The sequence below is a fragment of the Helianthus annuus genome, chromosome 13 (assembly GCF_002127325.2).
Source record: "Helianthus annuus cultivar XRQ/B chromosome 13, HanXRQr2.0-SUNRISE, whole genome shotgun sequence".
NCBI lineage: Eukaryota > Viridiplantae > Streptophyta > Magnoliopsida > Asterales > Asteraceae > Helianthus > Helianthus annuus.
In genome coordinates, this window is record NC_035445.2 from 132217743 (window position 1) to 132231457 (window position 13715).

General features: G+C 37.6%; 2 protein-coding genes and 1 long non-coding RNA gene across 4 annotated transcripts; 1 reads left to right on the forward strand and 2 right to left on the reverse strand.

The window, feature by feature from the left end:
- Window positions 1–220: 220 nt before the first annotated feature.
- LOC110901335 lies at window positions 221–742 on the reverse strand. The gene has a single exon (XM_022148168.1). It carries the CDS (start codon window positions 740–742, stop codon window positions 221–223), a length of 522 nt encoding a protein of 173 aa, XP_022003860.1.
- A 4490-nt stretch (window positions 743–5232) lies between these two features.
- On the forward strand, window positions 5233–13407 carry LOC110898716 (AAA-ATPase At3g28580). Its single transcript, XM_022145547.2, has 3 exons — window positions 5233–5603; window positions 12074–12422; window positions 12607–13407. The coding sequence occupies exons 1-3, from the start codon at window positions 5251–5253 to the stop codon at window positions 13363–13365; spliced, it is 1461 nt and encodes a 486-aa protein (XP_022001239.1). The 5' UTR covers window positions 5233–5250; the 3' UTR covers window positions 13366–13407.
- On the reverse strand, window positions 6416–9107 carry LOC110898717. Of its 2 annotated transcripts, none has more exons than XR_004877721.1 (3): window positions 8565–9107; window positions 7050–7296; window positions 6416–6741 (listed from the first exon to the last, which is right to left on the reverse strand). It is a non-coding gene; the product is annotated as an uncharacterized LOC110898717 (long non-coding RNA). The 2 variants fall into 2 exon arrangements; XR_002569577.2 differs by having other exon boundaries at window positions 7226–7296; window positions 8565–9096.
- Window positions 13408–13715: the final 308 nt, after the last annotated feature.

The window sequence follows — 13715 nt, forward strand, 5'->3', positions numbered from 1 at the left end:
TTCGGTGAACGTGTATGTCCATTCGTCATCATTTTCAAGCAAGCCTAATTTGTCACATGTTGCACGATATGTGGGAAATAATACGCCACCAACGGTACGTATATCAGCAAATGTTTGGCAACCTCTTTGGTGTCCTAATAACATACGTAAGTAGAAAGTGTCGCCACTTGAAGGGTGAACATAAGCAAGTCTCCCTATTGCAGGTGTTTTGTTTGAAGACCTACGAATCCAGGATGCATTTTCCAGAGAGATCCCATCTATATTCAGAGACGTAGTCAACGTATTGAAGATGTCGGCCTTTTTCATCTACCTGGTTATTGTGTAACCATTCCGTCAAAGTTGTTTGCCTAGCAGCAGGATTGTGCAGCACGCTTTCTAACCGTTGGGAATCCTTGAAGCTGATGTTTTGCATGTTCTCTAAATGAACAACAAGTACTAAGACAGATGGATTTCTACTATGAATTGGGAATTCAAATATTCTCCAAACGGCCTCGTGTGGACAAACAAAACGACCGTCGACAAAGTTTTTTACTTCATCAATAGAAGACGACGACGGGCGTTCGGTTTCGGAAGAAGAAGAAGGCGCTTTTGTGATTGTGAAGCGAATACGATCGACACCCTTAGATATATATTTAAACAAATACTTGATGAGCATACTCCAACCGCAATATTCAACGTTGAAATGTGCCATAAAGCGAAGTAAAAGATCTTTATTGTAAGGAACAACAGATGCATCATCCATAGTGATACCATTTTTTAAGATAGAGAAGCCATTCATTTCCCGTTTGTAATGTACGTAACCATCTTTGTCAAATCGGGTAGAGAGTTCATAGTTTTTGGGAAACCGTTTTGAACAACACCCGTTAACTATGCAAGAAGCATTTGGTTTTGGTAAGCCACATGGTCCATGAGCATGAGGTCAGTAACAATCTTATGAAGAGTAGGTACTAATGCTGGATCAGGAATTTGAGCAGAAATATAGATGTCGACGTCGGCCGGAACTTTGATTTTGTAAAACGGCTTCACCCATAGAAGAGTATGACAATGGGGAAGTCCTCTTTTTTGAAATTCTATCGTATACAAATCTGAAAAAAGATGACACAGAACGGGAAGAAAAATCATTACAGAAGCGAAGGTACGTTTAGGGCGTTACAAAGAACATGAACGAAAGTACCTGCAGCTACCTCACCGAAAGGAACACCCGATCTGAGATATTTAATAAAAGCGTCAACCTTAATCTGGAAAACTCTAGCAATGATGTCAGGTCGATCTTGGGCCTTAGTACATGGTGTGTCAGTTAGAAACCTTTGAATTTTAGGCCATTTAACGTTGCAAGTGAATGTTATAAAAAATTGGGGGTTTCCATGAACGTGGCAAATGGCTAAAGCATCTTGATAATGTTTATACATATAGCGTGGGCCACCAGTAAACGACGAAGGCAAAATAGTTCTTTTTCCAATATCATGACCGCTCGTGTCACCACGTAACAATGCGTCATGAATTCCTTGCAAAAACTCAGTTCGGAAAAGGTCTTGATGTGATAATATATAGTCTAATCTGTTTTGTTCAATACATATGTATGCATCAACTAAAAATTGCTGAAACAAACGACCACCTCTAAGCAAAAGGGTGTATAAATTAAGACGATCATGGAGCAGGTATCTATAATACATATCCATAGTAAGATGTCGTTGACCGGCGAAGTGAAGCTTAGGAGTCCACCCTTGCTCACCATATATAAACAACAAAGGATATTGCAATGCCATGTATAGAGGATGTAATTTACTCACTCGTTCAGGAGCAGTAGCCTTCGCATGAATAACTATATCGAAGGTAGATGACCTAGGCTGATCCGCGAACACAATGGCACCGATAGCATCAACTGTTGGCACGTCATAATTGACCTCATTTGCAGTGTTATATAAATGGATCGTGAAGGTAGGAACATCAACTGATAGGAAAATATCTCTAGCGGTACGGAAAAGTTTGACTAATTTATTGTTTTCGTCAAGTGTGCGTAGCAGTGTCGTAACAATTTCTGAATTTAAACAGGACATCCCATGCTCGCCAAAAAAACGAAGCCTGTTTGAAAGCTCGTGTTTAGTGTCAAAAATATACATTTGCAGAAAACGGGGAGGGGTGTCAGGAGGCGGTCAAAATCCACCTAGTCGATGACACACTTGACCGCTAACCTTAAAAACATACGGGCCAGTACCTAAATTTATAGAGTCGTCAATTTTTGCCCCGAAAGATGTCATTGCAAACATGGAATTGTAGGCGCGAATGTTATCAAGGAATTCATGAGTTTGAAAGAGACACTTTATAGCACCAGGAGGTTCCGTTGGATGTTTTAACGTAATACTACCGCCCTTACAACACTGGTTGTATCGAGGCCTTTGATTAACGGGGCAATTAAGACGCTCGTCATACCAGAAGCGCGCGCCACAATATTCACAGGAATATTTACAGTCACCGATATCTAAATACATAGAGGTAGTAGCTAACAACTCTGTTGGTGTAATCGAAGAAGTAGATGCGTGGTTATTAGAAGGCATAGCACATGATCTTTTAGCAATAACAGATAAACGCTTATTAGATTAGGAGTGTAACTGTTCTATATTATCTGTGAAAGGCAAAAGAGATCCACAGCAAACATCGGAAATCATTTCGGCACGACCTCTTCTCTTGTTAACAATAGGTAGTTTGTTTTCCATGGAGAAAAAAAAAGTGTTTCCAATAAAGTAAAATTTAACTTTACTAATTAAAGGAAAATGCTATTATATGAAAAATAGGTATGATTTGTCTCACATATTGGTATTACAATAACCTACAACAAAAAAAACCTTGGGAAAGCATATTTACTGGTATAAATCATATGGGAAAATAAAGAAACAAAACATGTACTGATTGGAATAAAGGTAGTTGCATTTACCTGAAAACATTAACAGCTGATTCCCTTAGAAATAACCCCAAACACTCCTGTGAAACCACAGTTACACCGTATAAGATTAAGACCAAGTAAAGCCAAGAGAAATCTCCTTAAAATCAAAGGGGGAAGGAACAAATCCAAGAGAAATAAGAGCCAAATTTCATAAAATATAATCAAGGGGAAAACAGATATTGAAAATCAAAGGGAGACCAACCTGTAAGCAGCAGTCGTTCGCGTAACCTTTGGCAGTATGGACAAAGTGTAGCAAAAGTCTCAAGTAAAGGAACGATGAAGGAGAAGCAAGGTGTCATAGCTATACCTAGCTTCCACAAATTAGGTATGCAACGTGGCTATTAGGAAAAAATAAGACGTGGGAAAAAGGAAAAGTAAAGGGGGGAAAGTTTTCACCTGGTGATACTGTACATCTATCAGTATTAATTTTACCTTCATCTTCTCTAGTTCATCCTTCTATCACCTATTCAAGTTCAAAGTATCTCTATCCATTTCTACAAATCAGCCAAGGAATTTAATTACTGGATCTTTTTTTAAGCACTTGCTATCTCACAAATAAAAGTCAGGAAGGAATCCTTTGTAATGGGCCTGTGATTTAATCTCTTCGTTCAACAACTGTCCGCAGAAAACGCCGCGGAATCAAGCATCCTTCTACTCATCCGAAAATAATCGAATCGAACATATCCCTCGTCTGCCTCTCTCCGGACAAAGTTCTTCGTTATTTCCTTTCTTATACGGAACCCTCTCCTCTGGTCGGCAGCCGACCAACTACAGGCTCCCTGCCACTGTTGTCAGTTGCCGGAAACCATCGAAATATCGTATCATCCAGCGAAATCAAAATCAAAGTCGCTGGAAAACCTACATCGAAAAAGAAGGACGCCATTGGAGCGAAAAACCGCCGATGTTATGCCTCGCCGTTTGACGGCGAGACCGCTGCTATGGTTGTCGTGGTGCCGGCTTTGATGGGCTGCCGAAGGTGACTCCGGTGGTGAAACTGCCTGATGTCATAGTTGCACCTGTACTGTACGCCTAATGAGTTGTAAAAGGATAAGGAATATAATTAAATGAAAATCAGCAGGCTGTTACTGTACATACAAGTTGACAAATGTTATAGAGTTAATTAGTAACAATATTTATTTCAATGCTCAATTGAAAAACTAAATTTAAAATAAAAGAGAATCAATTCCAACTTCAAGCAATATGTAATTCGTAAGTAATTTAGGCCGACATTGTCATTATAGCTAACTATAACGTCGCATATGCTAACTCCGCTCAATGTTGTCGCTGACTGACTAGGGAGAAATTTGAGGTTAAATTAGGAGAAATTCAGGGGCGGTTCTTAGAAGAGCCGTGGCAGGGCCACGGCCCGGGCAAGTTTTACGGGCGTAATGCTAATTTTCCGCATTTCGATCGAAATTTTTTATATATACTATGTTTGGCCCGAGCTTGCCCGGGCCTTTTTTAGTGCCCGTGTCTTTCGGCCCTGGCATGTTCAACGGGCAAGATTAACACTGGAGAAATTATTGGTGCCGCAATGGTTAGCGGCTATTTTTATCTATAATAATATCTATATAAAATTTGAGGTTAAATTAAGAGAAATTATTGGGGAGAAATCACCGTTTGCCCTAAAACCCTAATTGATACATAATCTTTGAATTTTAATATTATGCCTGCGATTAAGATTTCCAATGTTTTCTTTATACCAATTCGAACAGGGCCGACCTTTATAATTTGCTTAGAGCCTTTAGAAAGGTTGGAAGGGCCCTGCTTGGATCCTACACAGTTGACCCTTTTGCTTGACCGGTTGACTCCTCTCTTTTTTTTAACGGCCAACAGAATCAATCTCGAGAACTCTCGGGGCACCCACTAGACAAACGGAGTACTCCGAGAGTAACCCGAGTCCACCACCAATTCCGGAGAAAACCCAGTAACCCATCCGCCCATAGGCACGACGGTGAAATTACCGGTAAAACCCGTTTAGCTCAAGGATCCAACCCAGGTTTCTTTGGGTCTCCTATTATTGCCCACCAGTGCCTCACTCTGCACCAAGTGGGAGTCGAACCTGCATCTCTCAAGAGAAATGCAAGACTTCCACCACTTGATCTAGAGATCATTGTCGGTTGACTCCTCTCTATATAAAGAAATCTATTACATGTATTTTTCGAACTCAACAAAGTTCAAATATAACATTCTACAAGCTACAGATCTTGTTAGAGTCTAGTATTGTATCACCCAACCAAAATAAGGTTGAAGTGTAACTTACAAAGGTCTTTTTATAAGTACATAAGTGTCATACGTTCGGGAAGAAGATGACGATGGGGGATCATATGACTCAGTTGGGGTCTGTGATGGCTAGTGCTATGTTCATTTGGGCTATATTCAAGCAATGGTTTCCAGAAGATCTTGGTAACCACATAGAAAAATACTTCCAAAGACGTGTAACCTATTTCTACCCTTATATCACCATCACTTTCCATGAACACCAAGGAGACGAGTTCGAGCGAAGCCAGGCCTACATGGCCATCGAACGCTACCTCAGCACCAACTCATCCAACTGCGCTAAACGGCTCAAGGCCAACGTGATCAAGGACTGCAAATCCGTAAGCATGGACGACTATGAAGAGGTCATAGATGAGTTCAAAGGCATCAAGATGTGGTGGACATCGACAGGGCCGGCCTTGAGAATTTGTGTACCCTGTTCGAGCTCGAAAAAATGTGTCCTTAGGCCTTAACGAAATTGAGTATTGGGCTCCTAAAGGTCTAAACCTAATGCCAAAGGGGTTAATAACTAATATAAATCATAAGAATAGTTTTTTAAGGGGGCTATGTTGGTGTTTGTATGGGTGTACCCTATTAAAACAAATATTTTACATATACATATCGGTTTTTTCCTTAAAAAAAACGTGCCCCTCGCACTACTAAAAAACTGCCTTGCTTCCGACCAAGGTTTTTGTCGGAAAACTGTCGGAAAACGGCGTTTCCGACCAGTTTCCGACAAAAATAGGTTTGTCGGAAAAAGCCTTGTAGGAAAAGATTTCCGACAAGTATCCGACTAAATTGGCGACAAATTTCCGACAAAAAAAAAAGAAGTTACTATTTCCGACAAAGTTCCGACCATAATTTTCCTACAACTTTCCGACCGCCGTTTTCCTACTGTTTTCCGACCACCATTTTCCTACTATTTTCCGACCAAAAGGTTCCTACAGCTTTCCGACCACCGTGTACCTACTGTTTTCCGACAAACATGTTCCTACTGTTTGTCCGACCAAATGGTTCCTACAGCTTTCCGACCACCGTGTACCTACTGTTTTCCGACAAACATGTTCCTACTGTTTTCCGACCATAACCTTTCCACGGTTTTCCGACCAGATTTTCTAATTTCTCTTCCTACCAATTTCCGACTAAAAACTTTTTAATAAAAAAAACTAAAAGATCCAGATTTTTTCTACTAAAAATACAGAAAAAAATCCAATAAAAATCCTAAATGCGACACGATTATAGAACTGAAAGTTCATACACAAAATACAAAACGGTTGTCAAATTGTAGGTTCAACAACAAAATATGCCACGGTTATTAAATTACAAGTTCAACCGCAAAAGACAACAAACAAAACTAAACTATGGTGGAGGATTGCTAGGATTACCAAACTGCTTCATCAACTCGATTATTTGTCGTTTCATATCTTCTCTCATTTGTGTTGCAGCTCTTCGACTCGGTTTTGCAACACTTCCGTGTGAGCTTGTTGCGCCTCTTTGAATCATTTATTTAACTTTTCTACTTGGAATTGCAAGTTCCACACCTAAACAGCATACATAATATTAGTAAAAAAGCTATATATATACACACTAGTAGGAAAGCCATGCGATGCAACCCGTTTGACATAATATGTTAATCCAATTATATAATTAACAAACCTATCTGTAGGATCTAAGGATGACTTTTATTTAAAAAAAATGATTTGTCACGATTACTTTCTAATTGATATAATGTAAAACGAAAAAGAGCATTTTATCGATTTTCCTTTTTATTGACCACATAATTAGATTACACTCAACCTTCTAAATAAAAATTACTGTATATAGCCTTAATAATATGATAATATTATACCTCCTACATATTCAAATTCAGTGGACACCTTCACCTGGTCAAGAAATAAGAATTATCACATTGCATCTATGATGACAAGAAAGTGTTTTAAAGAACTGCAATGATAATGTCATCATAAGCCACGTATCATTAGAATATTACAGAAACTAAACATAAATGAAGTGTAATTAACCCACCAGATAGATGATGTATTTAACTCCTCCTTGGAGTAATAGTCATCCTTGAAACATGCCTCCTTGTCTCCAAACTGAAACAAAAGAAACAACACAACTTAACAGTAACTTGAGACTGTCTGCATTGTCTTAGTAAAAAAACTAAACGTCATCACGAGAGATTGTCGCTAAAAAAACTAAACGTCATCACGCAACACATAAAACGAATCACATAATCATGTATTGCAAAATCAAAGAGCAAAATAAAAACCGGAACCGAGGAAGAGGTAACTCCCATTGGTAATCTTGTTCAAAATTATATCGGTGATATGTCAATATGTTCGTTACCAACGGTTCCCACTTACGTTGATACACTTTTGGCAAATCTATCATCATTGAAACCCCTTTATTTTACCGTTTCTTCGTTTAGTTATATCCGAATATAGTTAAGCTACAAATTACCAATTTCTTATTGTTTGTATTCTTAACATTTGATATGATCAAGAACTAACCATTATATAATTTTGACTGATGACAAATATATACTTAACAAATATTTGTCAAACATATATACCTACTATGTTAGAAAACTCAATCAGTACGGTATTGTGTCTCAATTCGATGTTTTGAAAGTTATTTTGATAAGAGATGCAAAATCACTTTTTAATATCACCACTTCTAATAGAAATAGAATCAAGAACAATCACAAAGACATGTTGAAAACTTTTACATTCACAACTTATTGCGTCGATAATATTACAATTAAGTATTAAGGTTTAAAAACAATATTGAAATGTAAACTAGCTTCGTGTGTTGACTGTTGACCAATTAACTTGTTTATATAATTTTCTATCTTTCATGTGGAATTACTATTACTATTAGTTTTAAATATCAAGAAAACAATATATATAATGAGAAGAAAAATAATTAATTTTAGGAGAAGAAAAATGTTGTTTGGTTTCGACGTAGTAACTATTATTTTTCACCTACTACTTTTATATCAAGTTCTAAACCTGCAGCAGCAACATAGTTTTGCTTTAGATCAAGTGGTCGATAAGAGGGTGAGGGTGGCCTGTAGTTCCTATCTACATGAGAAAGTTAGGGACCCATTCTAAAACCCCTAACCAAACACCAATTCTAAAACCTCCACCAAATAAATCGCAAATCCATGTAACCCTAACCAAAACAACAATTCTAAAACTATTCCAAAACGCCTAACCAAAACAACAATTCTAAAACTCCTATCAAATAGACCACAAATCCAAGTACCAACATTAACTTCCAATGTAGAAAACAAGATCAAAAAAATAACAGATTCTATAGCATAATTTAAACAAGATCAAGAACATATATACCAACAAACCTGCAATTAGGTTAGGGTTTCTTCAAATCGGTGTCCAACCTTGTGCGTTTAGATATCAAATCGGTTTTCAATCCACCACCGCACCAAATACCGCCACTGCAGTGGTCGTGCATCCCCTCGAGTTTGGCGGCACCGCCGCCGTCGCTCCTCCGCGAGCCGCTGAGTACCACACAGTTGCCTCCCCTGCTCCTTACCACCCATCCCGTTGTCACCTTAAACCCCGGTCGCACCCACACAACCCTTCTGCCACTAAAACATCACCGGAAAACCACAACCGCAGCGCCGTCGTGACCAGGTGGCCGGCCGGACGTCATCACTGCATCTTGCCTCTCTCTCTTTCTTTCAACTCTCAAGCTTTCTCTAGATGTCCAGATTGTGTGTGTTGAGGGAAAACTAAATGGGGGCTAGGGTTTTGAATTTTGTGGAGATGAATAAGGGGAAGAGATAAGGTTGATTAAATAGATAGGGTTTGAGTGGGTAAGTTGGTGTGTGTCATGTAAACGAACCTGTTCTTTCTCGTTAGATGTGTGAATTTCTGACACAACCCGAAAACACGATACGAATCTAAGACAAAGTTTGTGGGTTTAGAAACAAGAAACACATTTACATATAGAGACAAGAAACACATTTATATATAAATATACACCTCCGCATAATTAAATATGAAAAAAATAGATGTTTTAGTCGGAAATTGGTCGGAAATTACCGACAACTTTCCGACCAAATGTTATGTTTCGTCGGTAAGTGGTCGGAAATTTCCGACCATTTTCCGACACCCATATCCGTTTTTTCGATTTTTCAGCCTTCTAACATGGTTTTTTCGTTACGTATTTTGTACACCTTAGTTATACATACAAAGCTCTTACTTAACCAACTTATACGTATAATTATACCCAGTCATACGTGCGTGTACGCTATCGGGACCCATTACTTAAACTAGGCTTTTACTATTGTATAAGCGTGCGTGTGTGTGTGTATATACATATATATATGTATGTATGTATGTATACGTATGCTGAGATAACTACATACTAATACACACATACACATACATATAGAGACAAGAAACACATTTATATATAAATATACGCCTCCGCATAATTAAATATGAAAAAAATAGATGTTTTAGTCGGAAATTGGTCGGAAATTATCGACAACTTTCCGACCAAATGTTATGTTTCGTCGGTAAGTGGTCGGAAATTTCCAACCATTTTCCGACACCCATATCCGTTTTTTCGATTTTTCAGCCTTCTAACATGGTTTTTTCGTTACGTATTTTGTACACCTTAGTTATACATGAAAAGCTCTTACTTTACCAACTTATACGTATAATTATACCCAGTCATACGTGCGTGTACGCTATCGGGACCCATTACTTAAACTAGGCTTTTACTATTGTATAAGCGTGTGTGTGTGTGTGTATATATATATATGTATGTATACGTATGCTGAGACAACTACATACTAATACACACATACACATACATATAGAGACAAGAAACACATTTATATATAAATATACACCTCCGCATAATTAAATATGAAAAAATAGATGTTTTAGTCGGAAATTGGTCGGAAATTACCGACAACTTTCCGACCAAATGTTATATTTCGTCGGTAAGTGGTCGGAAATTTCCGACCATTTTCCGACACCCATATCCGTTTTTTCGGTTTTTCAGCCTTCTAACATGGTTTTTTCGTTACGTATTTTGTACACCTTAGTTATACATGAAAAGCTCTTACTTTACCAACTTATACGTATAATTATACCCGGTCATACGTGCGTGTACGCTATCGGGACCCATTACGTAAACTAGGCTTTTACTATTGTATAAGTGTGTATATATGTATATGTATGTGTGTCTATGCACCGATACAACTACATACTTATACACACATACACATACATATAGAGACAAGAAATACGTTTATATATATATAGATATACACCACCGCATAATTAAATATGAAAAAAATAAATGTTTTAGTCGGAAATTTTCCGACCATTTTCCGACACCCATATCCGTTTTTTCGGTTTTTCAACATTCTAACATGGTTTTTTTCATTACGTATTTTGTACACTTTAGTTATACATGAAAAGCTCTTACTCTACCAACTTATACGTATAATTATAACCACTCATATGTGCGTGTACGCTGTTAGGACTCATTACTTAAACGAAGCTTTTCCTATTTTATAAGTGTGTGTATATGTATGTGTGTGTATGCACCGATACAACTACATACTTAGACACACATACACATACATATAGAGACAAGAAATACGTTTATATATATATATATATATATATATACACACCACCGCATAATTAAATATGAAAAAATAAATGTTTTTAGTCGGAAATTTGTCGGAAATTTCCGATAACTTTCCGACCAAATGTTATGTTTCGTCGGTAAGTGGTTGGAAATTTCCGACCATTTTCCGACACCCATATCCGTATTTTCGGTTTTTCAACATTCTAACATGGTTTTTTCATTACGTATTTTGTACACCTTAGTTATACATGAAAAGCTCTTACTTTACCAACTTATACGTATAATTATAATCACTCATACGTGCGTGTACGATGTCGGGACCCATTACTTAAACGCAGCTTTTCCTATTGTATAAGTGTGTATATATGTATATGTACGTGTGTATGCACTGATACAACTACATACTTATACACACATACATATAGAGACAAGAAATACGTTTATATATATATATAGATATACACCACCGCATAATTAAATATGAAAAAAATAAATGTTTTAGTCGGAAATTTATCGGAAATTACCGACAAATTTCCGACCAAATGTTATGTTTCGTCGGTAAGTGGTCGGAAATTTCCGACCATTTTCCGACATCCGTATCCGTTTTTTCGTTTTTTCAACCTTCTAACATGGTTTTTTCATTACGTATTTTGTACACCTTAGTTATATATGAAAAGCTCTTACTTTACCAACTTATACGTATTATACACATTCATACGTGCGTGTACGCTATCAAGACTAATTACTTAAACTTGTCTTTTAATATTCTATAATTATATATAGATATATATGTGTGTGTATACTCCGAGTCATATACATACACCTACATCTACATGTACATAGACACAAGCAAATACATTCACATGCGTATACATAGCTCAATATAATTAAGTAAAAAAAATAAAGGTTTTAATCGGAAAATTGTCGGAAATTTCCGACTACTTTCCAACCAATGTTTTTCTTTTTTTTTATAGGTTTTTTTTGTCGGAATTTAGTCGGAACTTTCCTTCAAATTTCCGACGACTATTTTCTTTGTCGGTAAGCGGTCGGAAATTGGTTGCTAATCTTTGACTTTTATTCTAGTCGGAAGTTTGTCGGTAAGCGGTCGGAAATTTCCGACTAAATTTTTTTAGTCGGTAATTTTGGTAGGAAATCCACAATTTTCTAGTAGTGTCGAAATATCGGGCCCTGGCCGGTGGTCCTCCCCGCCCACCCCCAGGGCCGGCCATGGACATCGACCAAAAGCATCCCTCAACAACGGGCCATCTTTTCGTATCATGCGGATGATGAGAAGCGTTATTATAAGCTAACTTCGCATCGAAAGCACCGGGATATTGTTGTTGGAGATTATGTTCAGCATGTGCTTGATGAAGGTAACGCCATTGCTACAAAAACTAGACAACGTAAGCTTTATACCAATAGCAAAAGTGAGAATTGGTATGGGAACAAGAGGACCATGTGGAGTCACATCATGTTCGAGCACCCGTCTACCTTTGATACGCTTGCGATGGATCCGAACAAGAAGAAGGAGATTTTGAACGATCTGTTGACGTTCAGCAAGTCAAAAGACTACTATAAGAAGGTGTGTTAGCCAAGTTTATTATCTACTATAGTTATTATTATTTTACCTAATAGTTATGTTTAAGTACATATATTTATATATGTTAGCTTTATCATTATCTTTACATTATTTATAGATCAGTTATTCAGTACACAAAATATTATTCACCAGTATCGTTTCGTTTTGTGTTCTTAATTCTTTCAAGGTGGGCAAGTCGTGGAAACGAGGATATCTTCTTTATGGTCCACCAGGAACCGGGAAGTCTAGCATGATCGCGGCCATGGCTAACCTTCTTGATTACGATATCTATGATCTTGAACTAACTTCAGTGAATGATAACACGGATTTGAGGAAGCTGCTCATCGACACATCAAGTAAGTCCATAATCGTGATCGAGGACATCGATTGTTCACTAGATCTCACGGGTCAGAGAAAGAAGAAAAAGGAAGATAAGAAACCGGATCAAAAGGACCCGATTCGCAAAAAGGAAAAGGATAAAAACAAAAAGAAAACTGAAGTGACTTTGTCTGGGCTTTTAAACTTCATTGATGGATTATGGTCAGCTTGTGGAAGTGAGAGATTGATCATATTCACCACGAATCATGTCGAAAAGCTTGATCCGGCTCTCATTCGAAGAGGAAGGATGGATAAACATATCGAGATGTCATACTGTTGTTTTGAAACGTTTAAGGTTCTTGCAAAGAACTACTTGGATCTTGAATCACATGACTTGTTTGCTACCATCGACCGGATGTTGGAGGAGACGAGGATGACCCCGGCTGATGTTGCGGAATGTTTGATGCCAAAGTCGGCTGAAGAAGATGCTGAGAGTTGCTTGAACGAGTTGATCAAGTCTCTAGAAAATGCAAAAGAAGAAGCAAGACTTAAAGTTGTGGAAAGTGAAGACAATGGTGGTCAAAAGGTACAAGAATGTGATGAATCAAGCGATTCAGAGGACGACTAACTGGTATTGGTGGGAGCTTTGATTTTATCGATCATAACTACATATTATTATTATTGTTATTATTACTATTTCAATTATTTTCACAAAATTATATAAAATAAATAGAGTTTAATAGACTAACAAATGCTCAAAATAATTTGCCAAATCTCTTCCTAATTAACTACGAGTTTTGCGAGGATGAATGGTTTGGATGCATATCCATTTGTTGTGAGTAGGGCTGGCAGTTCTGACATGAACACGATAACACGACACGAACCTACACGAAGATAACATGATTCGTGTTTAACCTTAACAGGTTTCGTGTCTGTAACAGGTTGACACGATAAAACTTGTTTAATTTTGTGTCGTGT

Bases quoted from the DNA above. Each gene is read 5' to 3' on its own strand.
- LOC110901335 (XM_022148168.1), bottom strand. From the start codon at position 742: ATGGATGATGCATCTGTTGTTCCTTACAATAAAGATCTTTTACTTCGC.
- LOC110898716 (XM_022145547.2), top strand. From the start codon at position 5,251: ATGACGATGGGGGATCATATGACTCAGTTGGGGTCTGTGATGGCTAGT. The intron at 5,604-12,073 runs ATCGACAGGGCC...CCGGCCATGGAC, and splicing joins GGCATCAAGATGTGGTGGAC to ATCGACCAAAAGCATCCCTC. The intron at 12,423-12,606 runs GTGTGTTAGCCA...AATTCTTTCAAG, and splicing joins CAAAAGACTACTATAAGAAG to GTGGGCAAGTCGTGGAAACG.